The sequence below is a fragment of the Poecilia latipinna genome, unplaced genomic scaffold, assembly GCF_001443285.1.
Source record: "Poecilia latipinna isolate Pla-1442-1.1 unplaced genomic scaffold, P_latipinna-1.0 Scaffold239, whole genome shotgun sequence".
Taxonomy (NCBI): domain Eukaryota; kingdom Metazoa; phylum Chordata; class Actinopteri; order Cyprinodontiformes; family Poeciliidae; genus Poecilia; species Poecilia latipinna.
In genome coordinates, this window is record NW_015112855.1 from 202,381 (window position 1) to 223,147 (window position 20,767).

The following is a 20,767-nucleotide window of genomic DNA, read 5'->3' on the forward strand; positions in this document are numbered from 1 at the left end:
GTATTCAATGAGAATATTTCATTCATTCAGATCTAGGATGTGTTATTTGAGAGTTCCCTTTATTTTTTAGGGCAGTGTATAAAAATAATGTGGTTACCAGGAGATGTCTGAATAGTCGATTCAAGACGAAAAGAGAATCTCATCAAAATAAATTAATGTAGGTAACCCAATTTCCAGCTTCTGCATCTTTACACAAAACAAAGTAAAAAAAAGAAGCCAAAATAAAGAACAACATTTATGCTGTCTTGTCTTAATATAATAAAGTTTCAACCAAACTTTATTATATTATATTAAACATTTCTTAGCAAGAAGTCTTTTTAAATGTTCAAAATAGGGTAAAAAACATAAAATAAAACATGATGGTTGCTGCTGTGTTTCACACACATTGAGTGCTAGAAGTAAAGGATCCAGGTCTTCACTACGAAGACCTTGAGCTGCGTTTTCTACAAAGTGTTCGCACGTCAATGTCATAAAATATTCAAAGCAGAAAACTTATTCTTGAAAAATATCAGTGTTAGTTTACGCTTACGGTTGACCAGTAAAATCTTGAATCAAAACTTAGTAAACCATAAATCAAAAGGCAAAGCAATGCAATAATAATATTCTTCATATTTACAAATGAAATTAAGCAGATGGCTTAGTTAGAGTTAACTGAGCCTACACCAGCCCAAGACAAAATGTTTCAGTATTATCACATTGTCATCAGCAGACTGATACGTACGGCCACTTAAAGCAGAAAACCAACTGCGTGTGTCCTGACCTGGTTCACAGATGCAGGTGTGGCGCTCCCAGACGTCGGTGCAGCGGCTGTGAGCTGGACAAGGAGACGAGACACAGGGGTTTCCGACATTACAGCCGGTCTCCACCTTGACAACCCTGGATGGGCGCGGGAGGGCGGGGGCATCCGGCCTCACGCCCAGACGAACTCCCTGCAGGCGAAGCAAGGATGGTGTCGAAGTGAGGTAAGAAATAGCTGAGAAGTGACTGATTTCCTCTGACGTTGAAAGCTTCCATCTACTCATCTGCCGAAACTTTAAAAATTCAGCGCATTAATCTTCACCTGTATGCATCCTTTTATCCCGTTCTGGACCTCCCCAGAGCCCAGCACTCCTCCGACGTGCAGGTGTTTCACTTTCAAGCCATGAATGTCATTTCCCACAATCACTGTTCCCTAATGGGGGGAAGCAAAGACACAGAGCTGAAAGGGTTAGTTTGATAAGACCGCGGCTGCCTTTATTACTTATTTAAAAATGTCTAAAAGAAAATCAAATAATCTGCATAAGTCTCAAAGTAAGAATTTAAAGATTAAAATGTTCATAACACTTTGACTATTTAACTTTTTTCACACTAGAACCACAGTCATTTTTTTAAGTAGTGCATAATTGTAAAGAGGGGAATGTTTGCACATTTTTTGACATTTTTTCAGATAAAATCACAAAAGCTTCAATTTATATTCAGCCCGACTGTCACTTCATAAAACCTACAGTAGTTACAGCTTTAAGTCTATTGGGGTTCATCTTGACAAGCTCTGCACATAAGGAGACATTTTTCCCCCCATTCTGCTTTGCAACACAGTGTATGTCAGACTGGATTAAGAGTGAACAGTCTTTGATCTAAAACACCTTATTGTAGCTCTGGCTTGATGTTTCGGCTGGTTGCCGTTCTTCCATTAAGGCCAGATTAGTGGAGCGTTTGACTAATATTCATCCTGTTAACAGTGTTTGGCATCTGACCTTTGGATTTCTGTAGTTCCTCCAGATTTACCAGATTTGCCTCTTGACTGGTTCACTGAACAATATGAAGCTTTAACACAGCAGCTGTCTGTATTTATACGGAAATTAAATTAAACAAAGGTGCATTTATTTGCTACTTGGGTTTTCCAGGTACATAGTGCCACTTTATAGCACGATCATTGTTACTTTCAGTTGTTATAAAAATGCTATGCTATATATGTCAGGTATGACTTAAAAGAAATGTTACTTCCTGTAACAACATTACAGGAAGAAAAGAGGACAAAAACCAAATGCACAAGACGCATTCCAGGCACACTATTAAAAATTGTCTATCATGCAAAATTTTAATCAAATATATAAAAGTTTAAAGATCTAACTGCAAAACAACATACAGCAATTCAATGAAGGGACAATAATCTTCCTCTGAAAACATGACCGACTCTCTTTTTCCAAATTTCAGTAAGACACTGAAGCGAGGTCAGTACTCGGATGACAACCCGGAGGCAAAGCTGACGAGGTGAGCAACTCTCAGGAAGAATGAACATGAAATCAACGAGATCCACTCATTACTGTTACAAGGGAAGACGCTCGCATGCATCTTGTAATCCCTGCAAGAATGCAACAACCTTTCAGAAATATTCAGCGTTTAATTTTCTCCAGAAATGTTTCAAATCTACAAATGCTTTCTGCAACATCTAACCTGCGTGTTTTTTTTTTTCATACACTTTGAGGAACATCTGAAATAACAACAGCAAAGATGAAAGGCGTTACGTAACCAAGGATCATTTCTGAATCCCAGCAACATGAAACAAGTGTTTATTCGACGTCAGACAAGCCAAAAATGATGAAGCGTATCTCTTCTCTCTGCACTTACGGGCTGCCCCACGCTGAACACAAACCCATGCAGATACACACATTGAATAGAAATCATCCATCATAATCTGACACAGTAATCCGGCAGAGATTAGGCAAACTGGGATTAGTGTCCCACATCTTGGGGGACTGTGATTCTGTGCAGGGATGTAGAAAATCTGTGCATGCTGCAAACATTTCTATTTAACTACGATTTATACGCCAGCAGGGCGGAATGACAAAAATTAATAACGGTTGAATCACAGATTTTGAAACACCACTGGATATTGTTTATTTATTTTGAAAAGCTACAGACAGAAATTCAGAGTATCTAAAAAAAAAAATGCTCAAAAATATTGTTGCTATCCATCTTGACGCCACTCAGTTAGAGGTTTCTATGTTGACGATTTACCTGATAGAGTCCAAAGTCGAGCCGCAGCGTGGCGACGTAGCGCGTCTCGCGGCCGCTGCGGACGTCTCGCAGTTCCAGCTGGAGGTCGTGCCACCGGCCATCGGCCACTTGAACCTGATCCAATCGCAAGCGCACAGGTCTGGTGGCGCCGCGGGTCACTGAGAACATCAGCTGACCGTTTATCACCTGCGACGTAAGAGGGAACGGTAAAACAGAAAAGTCAAACACAAGAACGGGTGAGGACAAAACAAAAGAAACGGATCCCGTGTGAATGTGGCGTCTGATCTTGTGAGCCTGATCGTGTGTGAAAACAAGAGCATGAAATCTAATGACGCTCCTGCCAAGATTCAGAAAATGTAAGGATATTTTTTATTTTTTTTTTTTGCTTTACAAGATGGAAAAAGCTGTCATTAGAGTACATTTCTCAGCAGTATACAATTCAGAATTAAAACCTAAATAGATCACCATTGAATGATTCTGACAGTGAAGTGTTATCACTTTCAGTGCAACTGCAGCTAACACATTCAACCGCCTCCAAACGGTATTTTACATCGTGTGCCCTCTGGCAGGATTTAGTCTAAAACAGCTTCAAGACAAACTGCTAAAGAGACAAACAAGGAAATTAGGATATTATTTATGTTACAGCATTCATGAGAGAATATATTCTCATATAGAGGACAAAAAAAAACATTGCTAACTAGCCACAGAAATTATCACAAACGTTCTCAATACATAAATGTTCACACCAATGTTCAGTACAGTAAAGATGTCTAATTGGGATGTAAACAAATCGCTTACAATATTAAAATACACCATTACTGTATATTTATTTTATATGTTATGTTCCATTATATTTCCTGTCAAAGTGAAGTGAGTCTATTAAAGTATTTTGGGCAGAACACATGACGATGCATGACTCTTATTTTGAAGGAAAGGAAGTAGTTCTTGAGTAGCCTTGTTCTGCTGGGGGAGTTATCCAGTGAAGACTTCCTGTTGGCTTAGCTAAGAGCTCTTAGCTACATAAAGACAGATGAAGCCTCTGTGTTTATCACACAAAGTGTTGTGTAATACTTTGTGTATTCAGTAGACAAAGAACTTTGTGACAGTTTCACAGACCGCAATAGATTTACCACACTTGGCTAACCATTAGCTAAAAACGCTAAAGATACCGTCCTCTTCCTAGCTTCTGCTAAAAGGTTCATTCACTGTTTTTATTCTGTCTGGACCAGGGTTGCAAAGATCCAGAATCTTTCCATAGGTTGTTGATCTGGGATGTTTGGGAAATATTCCAGGTTGTAAACTTTTAATTTTTGTTCTTTTACTTGTTGATGCTTTAACGTCTGTCTAGCAATATGAATGCCATTTAAAAAGTGGCACAAAATCAAACAATTATGCTAGAAATTACACAAATATACATGAGTTTACCATTTAGATGAAGAATAAATCAAAATTGATTCAATATAAAATAATCTAAAATGTGCATGTAGGGCAAAATTTGTATGATAGTTGAATCAGCATCGATATAATATCAGTTATGGTTGAACGGTGAGTCAACATGTAAGTCATCGACCACTTTCTGTATAATTTAAATTTCAGGCTTCAGCATGGACTTCATATTTCTGCCTAACCCTATTTCAACCTTTGTTCGCTCATATTTTGCTATCTGGGAAGCTTTTTTCTTCATGAACCGAAGAAAAAACAACTTAAACCGTAAAGCTTTTTGGTCGTTTCGGTCTGATCCGTGTAAAAGCAGAAGGTATGATGTTGTGGCTTTAAAATCCACTGAGGGAGGTTGTCACAGAGGCAAAGAGCTGAGTAGGTGTGCAGTGGGGAATCAACCAGCTTTCACTCCATACTGCTCTGATGCAGCACTACTTTAGCAAGTACACATATTCATTGTCAATGTGAGTGTTTGGCTTATGGAAATGGCTCAAAGTGATTTAAACAGAGGTTCGTCTTTGTGGGCAGATTGTACATAATAATTGTTTGGATACACCCTCAAACATGTTCTCATACTAGTCATGCTGTTTCTGGTAAACTTTGGCTTTTATTAAAACATCAATAGAAACAAACCATGCGCACGTGTGCGTCTGCACCCACCTGGAACAGCAGACTGGTGTACTGACCAGCCTGGGCCTGCAGCAGCGTCCCGTCTCTTGCTCTGGTTCTGAACACCAAACCCAGGTACCAGGGCGTGGAGATGGTCACGTCATTCTTCAGGTCCCACCAGAGGGCGCTGTTCCCGAGGAAGCGATGTGGGTGTGGCATGGCTGCAGGGGATTGAGGCGAAAAGTGGGAATATAAACCACTACATTTTACACCATCAAATGATCTGCATGAACATGTCGTAAATTATTAAACAGGTGTGCTGTAGGGTAATAAAACATAATAGCGATGGTAAAAATGAAGATTTTATTAATCTTTAAGTGATAAAAAAGACAGCTTTACTAAATGATTTCCCTTTAGGGTTGGATGTTTTAACTCACAATCAAGAAGTGTCAGTAAAAACAACTGATTAATACCCAGTTGGCATCCACCTGAGCAAAAACATTGTCCAACCATAGGGGAAATCAGCCTGTGTTTATCTTTGTCCAATTATAGCCCAATAAATAAAGCCAAACGTCCAGAGTGCATATCTCAAAGGAAAAGTTTAGGTAGTTTTCAAAGATACTTCTAGATACCCAGCAGTTTTTGATTGTCCTTTTTTGCCTTAATTACATCCACATGATTAAACATCACCAGGCCTAACTCTACAGATGAACATGGTTCTTCTCAATCCTTACATTTTCTGAAAGCCCTCAGCTGTGAATGTGAAATAATAGCTCTGCAGGAAAAAATGAGCAAGAACAAAGGAAAACACCAACGAACGAATGTCCTGAGCCGAACGTGCAGCCGAGGAAGGAAAGTCTCCGCATTCACACCTCAACTTAAACATGATCAAGTGATTACAGCCATTACTTGATTTACTGTTTCACAGAAAGGCTAACATTACTGTAGATTAATGATTATTAACACAACATGTGCCACCATACATACGTAAGAGGTTACAGACAGATCAAGGCTCTTACTGTAGCTGCAGTCCTTCCCTCCATAACCTAGAGGACAATCACAGGAGAAGGTCTCCCAGCTCACCCGGCAGGTTCCCCCATTCTGACACGGGTTGGACTTGCAGAACGGATGTTTGGCACTGCAACCTGCAAACAACAACACAAATAAGAAAAGGTTGCCTTAAAAACTGCCTGCAGGGAAATGCAGCACATGCAGCAGAGCAGATTATTAGGTATTAGTATGTTTTGTTTTAGTTGTTTAAAGAAGTCTTGATAACTAATCTTTACATTTCAGACGACGTTAAGATTAAGAAAATGAGGTTACTGTTATTTTTTGTAATTATGCTGAAATCATTACATCAATATGTTGATGGATGTGTTTGTTTAATAAGTGTTTGCTATAAAGAGTTTGAAATAAAGGAAAATAACGTTTTCTTTGTAGCCTTCTACAGTTGAATACGATTGACCTTTTGTAACCTTTTAGATGTTCTGTTAAACTTTTTCTTTGGATTTTACTTTTTCAATCTGTTTAAATGTTACTGCAATGCAGCAGTATTTCTGTTCAATGTTTTTCAATGTGGGCTACACAGTGGCGCAGTTGGTAGAGCTGTTGCCTTGCAGCAAGAAGGTTCTGGGTTCAATTCCCAGCCCCGGTCTTTCTGCATGGAGTTTGCATGTTCTCCCTGTGCATGCATGGGTTTTCTCCAGGTACTCCGGTTTCCTCCCACAGTCCAAAAACATGACTGTTAGGTTAATTGGCCTCTCCAAATGGCCCCTTAGTGTGTGTGCATGGTTGTGTGTCTCTGTGTTGACTGGCAACCTGTCCAGGGTGACCCCGCCTCTCACCTGGAACATTAGCTGGAGATAGGCACCAGTAACCCCTCTGATCCCACTAAGGGACAAGGGTGTAAAGAAAATGGATGGATGGATGTTTTTAAATGTGATTCGTTTTTGAAAAAGAACAGCTTTTATATATAAAAAAAAAAAACTAATTAGCTAGCAAAGAAAATTTGCTAGCATGTAGCTTTGTCAGTTTTTCAAGAGTCAAATAATTGGCCTTGTTTACCGAATTTGTTTTCGTCTTTTGATACAATTAGGACATTTCTATGCCATTCCTGCTCAAACTCTTGGTGGGGATTTTATTAGAAGGCTTTTGGTCTTTATCCAGGGTAAAGACCAAAACATGCTGACTTAGCCATAGTGCCAAATATTGGTCATACTGAACTGATTATTTATGTATCTGAGCAGCGGCTTGTGTGCTGTGCTAAAGTTTTAAAATTATACCTATACATATATGGTAATTTCTTCACTCTAGGGTTTAAAAATACAATAAAAAGAAAGACCTAGCAAAGCATAATTCTACAGTTACAAACCGGTTTTCTTTTCTTAATGACACAAATGACAAATACGCTCTCTTATGCTTTGCATCTTGAATGGCATAAATACTATGAGTCACTGTATGCATAAGACTAAACAAAATAAGGGATATGAGGCCTTATCCTTTAATGTAATTAAATTCTGGGCTTTAAGATTGTTAGTCATGCTATATTTCAATTCATGGTGATGTCACAGAATGCAAATCTGAAGGCAAATAAACTAGATAGGATTATTCTATGTGCTGTTTTCTTCAAAAGAAGATTGTAATAAATAAACTATTACAATAACCTACATCTGTCATTTGTTTATTAAAAACAGCTGAGAATCTATTACATTTCTTAACATTAATTCATGCATCAAGGCAATATATTGCAGTAGCTGCGCTGACCTGGAAGTGTCCCGTTGTTTGCGATAAATCCAGCCAGATCCAGCGCCTTGCTGTCAATGTGCAGGTCTTTCATGCAACCGATAAACTCCCTGCTGCCAAAGGGAAAGTTGTCAGGCACATTGGGGACTCCACCCAGAAATAAAGGGCCAGTCAGATCCAGAGACCTAAGAAACAAGAAACAAGAGGGGGATTAAAAAGAAAGAAAATATGAGTAAAAGGGAATAAAACAGAATTAAAGAGAGGGGGGAGACGAATGAAACAAACAAAAACAAAAAAAACCAGGAACCTGATAAGTGGAAAGGTGCATATGTGAGAAAAGGATTTACATACTCAACAGATTAAATGTGACATCAAAGGTGAACATTAAAAGCAACCAGATTTAGAGTTCAGGAGAGATGGATGTAAAAGGCCGGGATGTTTTTTGGAGAAAAGTTCGGGTCACCAAGGAGGAGACGTGTTAGAGAAGTTGAGGCAGAACAGAAAGCAGATGGTGAACATACAAAAGATTAAACATGAGTTACAGCAAATCTCTGGAGCGCTGCAGGAAACAGGAAGAAGTCAAACATGAAGTACTGTAGATGTTAGTGGACATCAAAACATAGCAAGATAAGAGAAAATGATCTCTGTGAACGGGACAGGAGAAAGAGAGAGAGAGAGAGATACAGAGAGAGAGAGAGAGAGAGACAAAAGATTAAATAATGACAGAGGGAAAGCGTAAAGACAAGATGAAGATGCTGATGGCAGCTCTGAGAAAATGCTGTCTGTTCAACATGTTTATCTTTACTGAAGAATGAGCTTTCATCCTTCCTCAGAACTACGACCAGAAGTGCTGAACGCCAGGAAACAGACAGCGGAGAATGTTTTATAAAAGCAAGAAGACAAACGATACCACAGAGTCAAACACACGAGAGCTGAAGTAACAGCTGGAGCAAATATCAACAGAAAGAGTCATTAGCAAAGGATGTGGAGTCTGCATCAGAGGAGGCTGAGCTGGTAATGGATAAATGGAAAAGAAAAAAAACGCGTTGAAGTGAAGTGAGTCTCCGGCCTTCGTCTTTGATCGGTCTCCTCTTCCTCCTGCGTTCAGCCAGAGCCGACAGGACACAGTGAGCTTGATCAGAGGACAGAGATTCACACTGTGGCATGATGCCTTCTGAGCCACTGATCCTGCATAAACTGTCTGGGTTTTATGCACCTGTTGGTGCATCTTATTACATATATTCATAAAACAGACTGCAGTTCCTTAAAAATGTATTTATTCCCCTTGAACGTTTTCACTCTGTGAACGTTTTGGATGGAGTGTGTAGTGTTTGGTTTTTTTTTACTAAAGATGGAAGTTTATATGTTGCGTTCAAATATTCTCACACCTGAGCTGTGGATCTCTGCGGCTCCTCCAGAGTCATTGTGGACCTCTTGGCTGCTTCTTGTTTTGCAGTCTCTCATTTTAAAAGAACAGCAGTGTGTTGGTAGTTTGCACTGGTGCCACACTTTTCTATTTGTCCTGTGAGATGCTGAAAGCTTGGTGTATTGTTTTTTTTTTTTTTTTTTATCAATTTAAAAACTCCTCTACAGTCTTCACGAAGCTGTTTGTTCAACAATGTTTACTGAAATGTTTGACAGTATTTACCAATTTAGACTGCATTTGGAGACACTGGTGAATACTTTTCCAAGGGGTTTCGTGAGTTCGCAGAACTAACGATGTAGAGCATTGATATATAGGTATGAAAAGAAATATTCAGACAGACAATTAATAAGGAAATCCCTTTGCTTCAGTATCGCTTTTACTGCTTCAGTTTCCCCCAAAATTCCCTCAGTCGCCTCTTTGCGAAGATTAGACCTGGGAATCCTTTCTGACTGGCTTCAGAGCAGGATTTTAACAGATTAGACAGAGTAAATCTGAGCTGGATTATTTTACTTCTCCGGTTTTTGTTTGCTAAGAAAGAGGGTAATGTGCTCGCTAACCTGAATTAGAAACTTTAGTAGGTTTTTAGGTGAAACAAAATAATACCAAGCAATTGCAGTAATTCGCACCAGTGATGAGAAGCTTTTCCAGTTTTGTGAAATTCACGATTGAGTTTTTTTTTTTAAGTTGCTAGGAAATATTGTTTTCCAGCACACCATAAAACAGTAAATCAATAAATGCCTAAAATTTGCCTAAACAAATACCAAAATACATTCTGAGTCGTTTTAAAACTAATCTAGTGGCCCACTGCCAGCTGGGCTGACACCAGTCAACTTTATTGGATTTTTACTTTGTGGAAATTACCTCTGTATAAACACTGAGCCCCTGATCAGTCCTAGATTATATTTAATGAAAGCTATCTGTGCGACGCCACCGCCACCTCTTGTGCAAACACCACTGACAGCGCAGGGTTGGCGGCAAATTAAGAGGTTTTCAGTAAGTGCACCAGAAATAAAATCTGTTCCTACACAGCTGAGGTTTAAATCAAGGTAGTACGGAGGAGAGCACGTCTTTTTAAAAACAGATATATATAAAGGTTTCAAACTGTGACCAGTTTTCATTTAGTCCAGACTCTTAGTTTTTATTTCTTAGTCCAAAAACTGTTGAGTTGATTGTGATTCCAGTTCAGATCAATTTAATGTGCATCAGTTGACTCCTGAATGTTTTCACAAGTAAAAACTTTGGTTTTTGTTTTCTGGCGGAAATCCTCACTATTGATCACATTTTACATCTGCCTGTGGTTCCATTAAAAAAAAAACAAAAAACAGTGAATGGATCAAGAACAGCATGAAACTAAACATAACCAAAGAGCAGAAATTCATTTATTAAAAGCAACTTCTGAATATAGTGAATTTACTCCAAACAGATTAATAAATAAGATTATTGCATTCAAATAAAATGTTTGTGAAATGAAACGAGACAAACATCAATTTGAAAAGTTATTTTTCTTTTGTGTTGATATTTCACAAAAATCTAAAATTACGTGTACCCTTCTCAATAATTAACAGAAATATCTACACTTGGTTTACAGAAATCAAACCAACAGGCGCTGAGGAGCTTTTTGCATGTTTCCACTGGGACTTGAACAATTTACCAAAAGAGTGGAGATGTGATTGTGGCATTAAAACCAGGTGAGTAAAATCAATATATGCAGGACAGCTGGGAGAGAATCAGAGCCGGGAGAAGGAAGAATAAGGAGAGAGAAACTGAATGGAAACCGAGAATCTAAATACTAAATAAAACTCACTTCTTGCTGCTGGTCTGTTTGCCCTGTGCAGCACAGCTATAGTTTCCAAGCTGCGTGCCGAAGCGAAGTGAGAGAGCCGTGTCGCAGTCGTCGATGCTCACCACGGCCATCTTCTCGTCAGACGGACCCTGGGCTTCTCCGATCAAACTGCGTCTGGGCTGAACACATACATTTACATACGCAGGATTAAGACGCAATCCAAAGAGTTAGAAGAGAATGAAACTAGATGAGTTAGGATGACATGCAGGACAGAGAACAGCTTTTGCTTGTTAAATCTAAGAACCACGACTGAGAAACACCGTGCTACAGTAATAAATGTTAATAAAAAAAAAAAAAAAGGTGGGGGGAATCATAGTTAGTGTGACAAGAAGTGAAAGCAGATATTTAGCAAAAACAAGGAACAGCAGGCAGAAGATATTTCTAATCTTTTCATCAGGTTTTTAGTTTTAAAAAGGGAAAGAATGGCAGCTTGAAAGGAAGAGGGATGTTTTTGTGCATCATGACACACATTCATACTCACATAGCGTGTAGCCGGCTGAAGACAATGAAACAAACAAATAAAAAAAAAATGTAGAAAATTAAAAGAGATGAGCAGCAAATATGCAGGAGAATAATGGGGACAAGCAAACGCCCACATAAAAAAAATAAGCACTCGCAGAAACAAATCGTCTCAAACCAAAGTGCTCCGTCAGCACCAAAAACTTTTCTGCCAACATATCAGAAGCACGAACAACAAGCGAAATGCGAACTGAGGCGTTATGCCATCCGACAGGAATCGGAGATCAAAGTCGAGGGATGAAAACTGTGGAGGTTCACAGGGAGTGGCGGCGACGCGGCAAACCCACCTTGTTGTAGTAGTGGATGTGAACCGTGTGCCAGTTTCCGTCGCTCACGCCGCCGAGCAGGAAGGGGCTCACCTGAGTGGACGACTCACCTGGAGGCGGACGGAGAAAGACGTGTTAAACCCGAGCAGGCGGCATCGTGGTTGTGCCTGTTTGTCACAGAAACGCTTTACTTTCGAGAGCGACGCAGGAATGCGGCCTGCTCTACGTCCCGATTAAAATAAATACAGCGATCTATGCGACTCCATGTGCAAAATAAATGAATTTTCACTCAACAACATTACTCTCTTTGTTTTGAGTCAAAGCGTTTCCTCCCTGGAGGCACAAGGAGACAGATAATTAGATATTATCGTCCCTGCAGGGAAATTCCTTTCCAACAGCCTGAGCATGTTCATGAGGCATGAACAAAAATTACAGCTTTATGAGAAAAATACAGTAGACGTATGTGCTATATTTACACTCTCGTAAAGCTTCCTTCTGGGAACACAGACAGTGTTGAGCAGAGCCTCACTCCTCTGTACCTGTGGAATATTTGAAGACCACTTGTCCTTCTTGGATCTCCAGCGCGATGAAATCGTGTTTCTCATTGAAACGTCCGTTGTAGAAGAGAAGGCCGCTCTTCTCCAGAGTGGCAAAACTGGACAAGACACACACACACACACACACACACACACACACACACACATACGATTCATCCAATAAGTATTAGCTAACAGGCATTATCATAGTTTTACGAACCATCAGGAAGGTTAAATGGATACAACCCAATCGTCCCATGACAATACATTTTTAACTCCACCAATGTTAAAGGTCAGCTTCGGTTGTGTTCAAGCTAAGAGATAATTAATGTGTGATACGGCTGAACAAACCATAAAGTCTAGAAGGTTAAACTTTATATAATTACAAATCCTTGTTAATGTTTTCTTACAGTACAGAAAAGCTGCAATGTGTAGAAATCTACAGAGAAGAAAAGCTTTCCATGGAACGTAAGATAATCCGTCATAAAACCTTATCTGGGGACAGTTTCTCATCTACATGAACTCCAGTCTCATCCTTGTGCATCCGACGTGTCATTGTGCCATCTTTTAATGCATGCAGATCAAATCTCTACATGCCTCCAGAAACAGCAGGATAAAAAAAGGGAACATCCTGACCTTTGTCTGCAGAGTTAATGTATCAGAGATGCACACAACTAGAGGGAGCAAACATATGCAAAGGAGCTTGCTTTACATCTTCTAGATAGCGTAATTACTGTTGGGGGAAATTCATTATTTGAACTCCTCATCAAAACCAAGTGACTTATTCCCACTAGCGATAAAACTGCATGAATAAATATTATGTCGTCGTTATAATTCCTTTTCCTAAAACTGGTTCAACTCGTCAGTCGGCTGTGACTTCAAGCAGAGCTGAAGAAATGAAAAATGTCTGGAAAAAAACAAAACAAAACAAAAACAGCTTGTAGACTCACATTTTTCCCCAACTGGGCTGTAAATATGTTTCTACCTCAGGGTAAAACGTTGTGTTTTCATATCTCAATTCAGCAGCTTAATAATTATCAATACTTTAACACAGTGGGTTACAAATACAAGAACCTTTGTAGTTGTAAACAAAGATCTAACCTATGTGACAAAACACAGAAAGTCGAAGAAACTTAGAAACTACGACTGTGCCGTCCGTTTCTAGGCTCTTAATTGGATGTTTCAGGGCACCTGCGTATAGGCGAGCAGGACAAAAACTATTTCACAACTGAAGACTTTTGTCATCCAGTTTTTAGTAGAGAGAGAGAAAAGAGAAAAACGATTAATCGTGCAAGCGGAAATTATTGCGCCTGTTTTAAATTTATCATGCGATGAATTGATTTATCGCTTATTGCAGCAGAGCTAGGAGCGGCCAGCATCAATCGGTCCACCTTCTATAAAGGAGTAACGTTAACAGATTTGTTAAAAGCTCATAAATTAAGTCTCTCCTTAAGAAAGAGCCCCTGTTAACCCTTAACTTCATTCCTCCACTTATCACCGCAACACAAATGGACGCCACAAATCAATAGAACAAATCAGACGCAGCGCTTTAAGGCACCAACGACTGACGTCTCCCAGAAGCCACTAATGGTGGCCGTATCAGGCCAGCAACAACCCCACGGGCAACATCACCTTAGCAACTATCGTTAGATGACTTCACCCATGGCAACCATCCCATAATCCTGCATGGCCACTCCTTGAGATCTCCCTTGGAGAACCAATCGGCATGTTAAGAGGCTGCAGACAAATGAGCGTGGGGGTCGTAGCATATTATTAGAGTTAATCAAAAGCAGACAGAGCAAGACTGGAAACTATAGTTAATTGGTAGCTTATTAGTAAACAATGTTCTGGCAAGCTCATAAGCCTTTATATATGCATGCATTTACTTCACAGAAGCAAAAACAAATCCTTTTATTAGCCTTTGGTAATTAAATAAGTTGGATGTTTATGTCTAATGTCATGAAAAAAAACAAAAAAAAAACACAACTTATCAGCTCTGATAACCAAGCTTTTTATTTTCCTGATTTGACATGAAAAGAATGAGGTCACCCATGTTTAAGCCTAAAGGACAGGAGACAAAAACGGGAATGAGATGTAAGATAAGAACATAAATTTTAAGGACAGGAGGCCAAGGAGACGCTACTGAAACCAGCAAATTGGCAGATGAAAGAGAAGTGTGTGGAGAAACGTCCCTCCTCAATGGAGGAAGTCGGCAAAGATGAGTGACAAGATTGATCTCACATACCGATGAAATAAATACATTAAAGAGAAGATGCTCTGTGAGGGAAGCCAGAATCAAAGACGAATACTTCTGCATCTCAGTCTGACGGAGGCTGGATGATGAGGTACGGGAGCAGACAGGAGACAAGCTACAAAGAAAGACTTTCTAATTGTGCGCTTTAAACTCTACTGACCTCAGTGAAATGGAGAGGTGAAATCTCTGCCTGAGGCCCCGGAACATGGCGAAGGATTTGGGTGGGAAGGACCTGGCGGTGACGGTGCAGTACGGCCGCTCGTAGCCTCCCGGCGGACACTCGCAGCGGAAACCTCCGCCGGAAAGCTCCCGACACGTCCCTCCGTTACGACACACGCCGGGCACGCACCGACCCTGCCTCCGGTCCAACTCACATCGGTCACCTGAAGAAAGGAAAGTAAATCATCAGTTTACATGTTAACGAATGAAACAGCTGAAATTAAACCTCTAGAAAGTACAGATTTGCTGAAAAACAGTTCTTGGAGTTATCAGATGTTTAAAAAAAAAAAAGGAACAAACACCCTGAAATACAGAGATCCTTTTCAGGAAATATTTCTTTAAAGTGGGATAAAAAAAACAACAACAAAAAAACAAGCCAGTGAAAGCAGATGCTTTAGGCGAGCATCGTTCAGACGGGCAAACATTCTGGTTAAAACTTGTGACTCAGATTAAATACTCTTTAAAATGAGGCTGATGAGGCACTAAGTGAGTGCTCAGGGAAAATGCATCAGAAAGGGTCAGAATAGCAGATTAAATGTATTCTAATCCTGAAAAACGTGTAGCTGGATTATTATATACTACCTTTCAGAAGTTTAGTCACACTCTTCAGGGGAATAGTTAATGGATTTATTATGGGCTCCTAATGATTTATTTCAACCATTTCTTTTTTTAATTTTGTGCAAAGAAACTTTAATATGTTTCATTTTGAAAGACATGAACAAAAAACACAGTAAAGTAAAGTCAGGGCTTGTCTCTTCAAAAACCAGTTCTGACCAGTCATGTAGAAATCCTTAACGAAAGGCACTGAGGGTTTATGGTAAGGAGAGGAAACACAGGCTTTTTAAAAAGTTCTTAATTCAAGCAGTGATAAACCAGGTTGGTTTTTTTCTCCACACCAAACAGTTAACATTTATTTTACTAATTGGGGAAAATGAAGGTAAAGCTATTTACAAGAGTTCACCTGCTGGTTTTGCCATGTGGAGGAAGCACTAATTGGAGAAAAGAAGAGCCCACTTGGTTAATATGTGTTCCTGTTATCAAACAGAAGGGTGACAGAAAAATTTGGTGAAGGATGTATCCAGTCACAATGTCTTATGGGGAAACATGACTAGCATCATCAATTCAACCTGACCAGATTTTGCCCAAACTATCTCAACTCGCTTCTTTCAAAGTGGAACAGCAGCTCTGCACAGATGATGGACATACCTCTTCTGCTGTATTCATGATCCCTTTTCTTCGGTCGTGACTCAGAAAAGATAAAAGGTCAGTCAGAGTGAAGACAGACCAGAAAATCTGGAGTTTAATGTTTTCAACAAGACAGACCTTCTCAGTGCCTGCAATACTGCAAACGTTGCACCAACCTGTCCATCCTTCTCCAAAACCACCCAGTTGAAAAAACACACAAAGACACATGAAGCCCTCCGCCTGACGTAGAGACCGACCCCCCAACCCAACAAGAGCAGGTTGAGGACCATTGGCTCAGACCTAACAAAGCTGACTCTCACTCTGTGCGCCGCTCCACTGCGAGACGAAGGTCACGGCTCGACGGCGCCAAGAGATCGACATCATCTGCAAAAAGCAAGGATGATCCCCAAATTACATGACTATGCCATGAGATCCTGTTATTGAACACGTTACTCTGGCCACATGGGCGTGGATGTTGAATATTATGCGGTTCATAAGCTTCTAAAGACCCGGGAAATTGATCATGTCTTTTGGTTTTGAAAACATAGAAATTCAGATATGCAATCAGCTAATCAGTCTCTCTGCTGCTCTGTGGATCATCAAATACTGCGTGGTTCTTGAAAACCTTCTGATGAGTTAAAGGAGGTTTTCCAATATGGGAGTTTTTATAATTATTTAACACATATGGCAGTGGTTTATCAGACTGCTAAAAAAATTTCCATTCCTCCTTGATTAGAGAATGGATGAAGCTATGCTAATTTCTAGCCGCGGTTGCATCAGGCTAATATTTTCCATTCCTTTTAAAAGAAATCAAAATTACATTTGAAAGTTTCCTCCTTAAAGCCATGAGATATTCTGAGACTGTTTGAAGCTGAAGCTGCGTCTCTGCAGGATAAAAAGAGAAAGAAACATTTTCCTGTTGACTCAGTTCTGTTTCTTTGGAACTGGGTGGCAAAACAAAAACAAACAGCATGAACAAATTTGCAGACGGGAATAAACACAAATTTGGCTGCGAGTCAAGAAAGTGCTAGTCTGGGGTGCTTTAGTAAGTTTGAACCCCTCTTGGTCCCACACACACACATGCAGACAAACAGAAGCACTGCAGAAATAGGTACATAGGGAAGCACATTGACTTTCTCTTTTCACCTTTCCTTGAGTGCATTTGGACACACACACTGTCTGACATTTAGCAGCTGCACACAAAGAACACCCACACACACTGCCCCCTCGCATCGGCAGAGCAGACGGGTTTGAAAGTAGCCTAAAGACAGATGGCTCCTTGAGGACCCACTTTAGAACCTGCTGACGGCCCCAAAATACACACAGACAGTGAGATACCAGACAAAACGAAACCAAATTGCTAACACATCAATAATTAACACAATGCAGATATATTTTATATCCAAAATGGACATAAACACTTTATTTCCCTCTCTTTCTACCTCATACACACACACACACACACACACATCAACACATACATGGATCATTGCCCCTGCCCTCCAGGCTGTCGGGTTTGATCATGTAACTGTCTCTGCTGGCACTTTGTTTTTGCTGCTTTTAGATGCCAGAGAAGCCGCTGGCAGCGACCTCACATCTTTACAGGGACACACACACACACACACAGAGCACTGCAGCTGTGAGTCAATAAAAGTCCTCACCTTTCCCCGTGATCAATTAGATGTAAATTTGACACGACACACGCAAGACACGGCCACTTCCAGACCGCCATCCCACATGCAGTGGAAAAACACACATTCAGGGAAACGCATAAAGATTCTGCAGGGCGAGTCAAAGAAACACACCGAGAGGAAGGCTGGAAGAGCTCACAAAGTCATGTCTGATTCGCATGTTGATACGGAGTCTGTCTGACACAGGACAAATCGAATGGCACGCTGTTATTTCTAAAGCTTTTGGAGCTTTTACAAGTACATTCAGCTGCTTTGTGGCATTTCTCTCCGATCTGATCTCAGCAGTCAGCAAGTATTCTCTGGACTCTTGATCATTTCCTGTTGATTTGAACCATGATGTCTCCTCGCAAATGTCTTCACAACCATTTCACTTTTCAAGAAATCCAGACTATTGACGGGCCAACTGTTAGCGGTGCGTTCACAAACCTCGCCTTTTTTTGAAAGAGTGTCGAGAGAGAGACAGACAGAGAGAGAGAGAAAGAGAGATAAAAATGTGAAAAACTTTATCAGGGTGTGAATATTTGGCAGTATAAAGCATCAAATCCTTGTAAAAACAATATAATAAACCTGCTGCATTTGTTAGCACCCATCTGATCTCATCAATTAATAAGTGGTCTCTGTTTCTCGAAGGCTATCGCCGTTTTATCCGAGCCACGTTTTCTTCCACATATCACTCTCTCGCAGTTTGTCCACTCTGCTTTTAATCACCCCGTTTCTCCGCCTCACTTAATTTGCCATGGGCCCGCATCTTCCCGAATTTGGCTGACAAGGACTCTCTCTTTCACACCGCGGCTGCGTCAACCTTCACCCCCAGGGGGGATGCGAACGCTCTCACCCATACAGAGAGACACTCAGACACAATCTCAGCTCAGCTTACAACGAGCCGGGGACGATTCAGAATGGTCACATCTGTCAGGCCGTGTTTTGCCTTCCCTCATACCGTCGGTCATCGCAGGTTAACTCTACACTCGCCTGTGAGTGCACACAACAGGGAAGCAATGATATTGGAGAAAATAAAAAATAAGTAAATAGACTGGGAGAACCACCACTCCATATTCCTGCCTTTGTTTGCAGCAACCACTCATCCGTAGAGACCCTCTCATTAATATTAAAATAAATAAATACGCATTAATACTCATGAATTATGCGTGAGGTGAGACCTTAACACAGACAACTACAAACGCATCCACACACACACACATACACACGCAGACATACACTGTTTATTATGCACACAGAGTTGAGCTCAAGTTGACAGACAGAAAATAAATTGGCTAAAGGAAGACAGTCAAAAAGGCAAAAAATAAAACATATGTGCATGCAGATGCACAACATCAAAAAGAGAACAAAAATCCGCATCCAGAGGAATGTATACCTTGTAATTATAGTTAGAAAACCAGCAGACACAGTTTCTCAGACTGAATCAAAGATGGGTTTATTTCTTGTCTCGTAAAGGCGTGAACTCCGTCGAGGCTCCCACTGATCAACAGCAGCGCGACACACACAACGTTAGAGTAGGGAAATGCTGTGCGGTTCCTCATGCAGATGGACACAAAGGTCAAGCGATTACTAAACAGTGGGAGTCCTATTGCAAGAAAGCACTTAGAAATTCATGCAACAAAAAAAAAAAAAAAGCACACATAAGCTGCATGCACAGATGGATTTTAATGAGCATACCATAATGGAAGCGAGCACGCCCACACAGCCACACAGGCGAGGTGGCATTTAATAGAAACATGCAGCCGAACAAAGAAGAGCATATAGAGTGAGACGCGACACGCAGACAGGCCCTACTGAAGGCAAACGGGGAAAATTACAGCAACATGTCAGGTGGGATCATTAAACTTTTTACTCCACTTCACTGCCACTAATAACTGCTTTGGCAGTCCCAGGTTTTAACAAACATAAAGCAGTTTGACAGCTCCACTGACTGTAATTGGGTCGCTTAAAATGTTCAGCAGCACAAAGAAGAAGAGAGAAGACTAATGTGTGTGTGTGTGTGTGTGTGTGTGTGTGTGCGTGTGTGTGTGTAGGTGTGTGTGTGTGTTTAGATATAGATAAACGCTACATTATACCGGATGTGAGCAGGTTTATGGAAAAGGCCTCAGATCGTTTTGATGGTTTTAAATCATTTGATGCGACTCTTTTGACTGTTTGCTATGGGAACAAAGAGTGATACAGCACTCCCCCGTCCACAGGCTGTTATTGGACACTGCTGGTCAGCTGGCTGAAAAAGACAGCTACTATCGTCTTTCCTCGCTTTCAAGCAGATCAATGTGGCTGTTTGGAAAAAAATATTCAAGCTGTGAAAAACACAAACAGTTGTGATGTGCAAGCTAAAGGAGCACAGCTCATTGTTAAACCTGTCAATGTGTCATATTGTTTTTGTGGTAAAATGAATACATTTTTGTTTTAAGCTGACACAGAGTACACAAAGCATATTTTTATAGGGATACAAGGAAACTGTTTTGTATTTTTAACATGATATTAATTTACACAGATGTTAAGCACCAAAGTATAGCAAGATTTTAAGAAGTTATGGTTTATTTATTTATTTTTTTAATGTTATGGTTTAAAGTCTGCTGGAGTGATTGGTGTTGTTTGTGAACCAGTGAGTAATGCTCTTCTATAATAAAAATGTTTTTTAGAACCATAATCAAAGCTATTTTGTGCTTTTGACTCCAAAATCCTTTACCGGAACCAAAACGCTTTTCTACATACAAAAAAAAATACATATATAAAAGCATAAACAGTTTCACCAAAGCTAAATTACCAGCAGTTACCCTGATTTAAACAACAGTTAATAAATTAAGAGTGCGAAGCAGCTGAGTGCAGGCTAGCTACCTTTGCAGGTAGCCTCACAAACTAACCAGCTACATCAATGTGTTCAGCATGAGAATCTCATTCCAGCTCATGCCTGGAGTTAATATTTCCATGTATCCCGTCTACGTTTTCACTGCACAATCCAGCTTGTGCGATTCTCACACCTTGTCCAGAATTCAAGAAACATATCAAGACCTCAGATTAGTTTTCTGCTCCC

At 40.2% G+C, this 20,767-nt stretch overlaps 1 protein-coding gene across 3 annotated transcripts in view; it reads right to left on the reverse strand.

Annotated features, from left to right (window-relative positions):
• Nucleotides 1–20,767, reverse strand: part of celsr3 (cadherin, EGF LAG seven-pass G-type receptor 3) — a 120,954-nt gene that overhangs the window by 50,316 nt on the left and 49,871 nt on the right. For 2 of the 3 annotated variants that reach the window (XM_015032401.1, XM_015032399.1), the window contains exons 4-14: nt 14,793–15,015; nt 12,382–12,497; nt 11,864–11,952; nt 11,539–11,553; nt 11,019–11,176; nt 7,810–7,973; nt 6,066–6,191; nt 5,098–5,267; nt 2,998–3,183; nt 1,061–1,171; nt 761–929 (exon numbers count right to left, since the gene is read on the reverse strand). In XM_015032401.1, coding sequence (XP_014887887.1) covers nt 761–929; nt 1,061–1,171; nt 2,998–3,183; nt 5,098–5,267; nt 6,066–6,191; nt 7,810–7,973; nt 11,019–11,176; nt 11,539–11,553; nt 11,864–11,952; nt 12,382–12,497; nt 14,793–15,015 — 1,527 coding nt within the window. The remainder of the gene's footprint in view (nt 1–760; nt 930–1,060; nt 1,172–2,997; nt 3,184–5,097; nt 5,268–6,065; nt 6,192–7,809; nt 7,974–11,018; nt 11,177–11,538; nt 11,554–11,863; nt 11,953–12,381; nt 12,498–14,792; nt 15,016–20,767) is intronic. The other variant, XM_015032400.1, reaches the window with a different exon arrangement.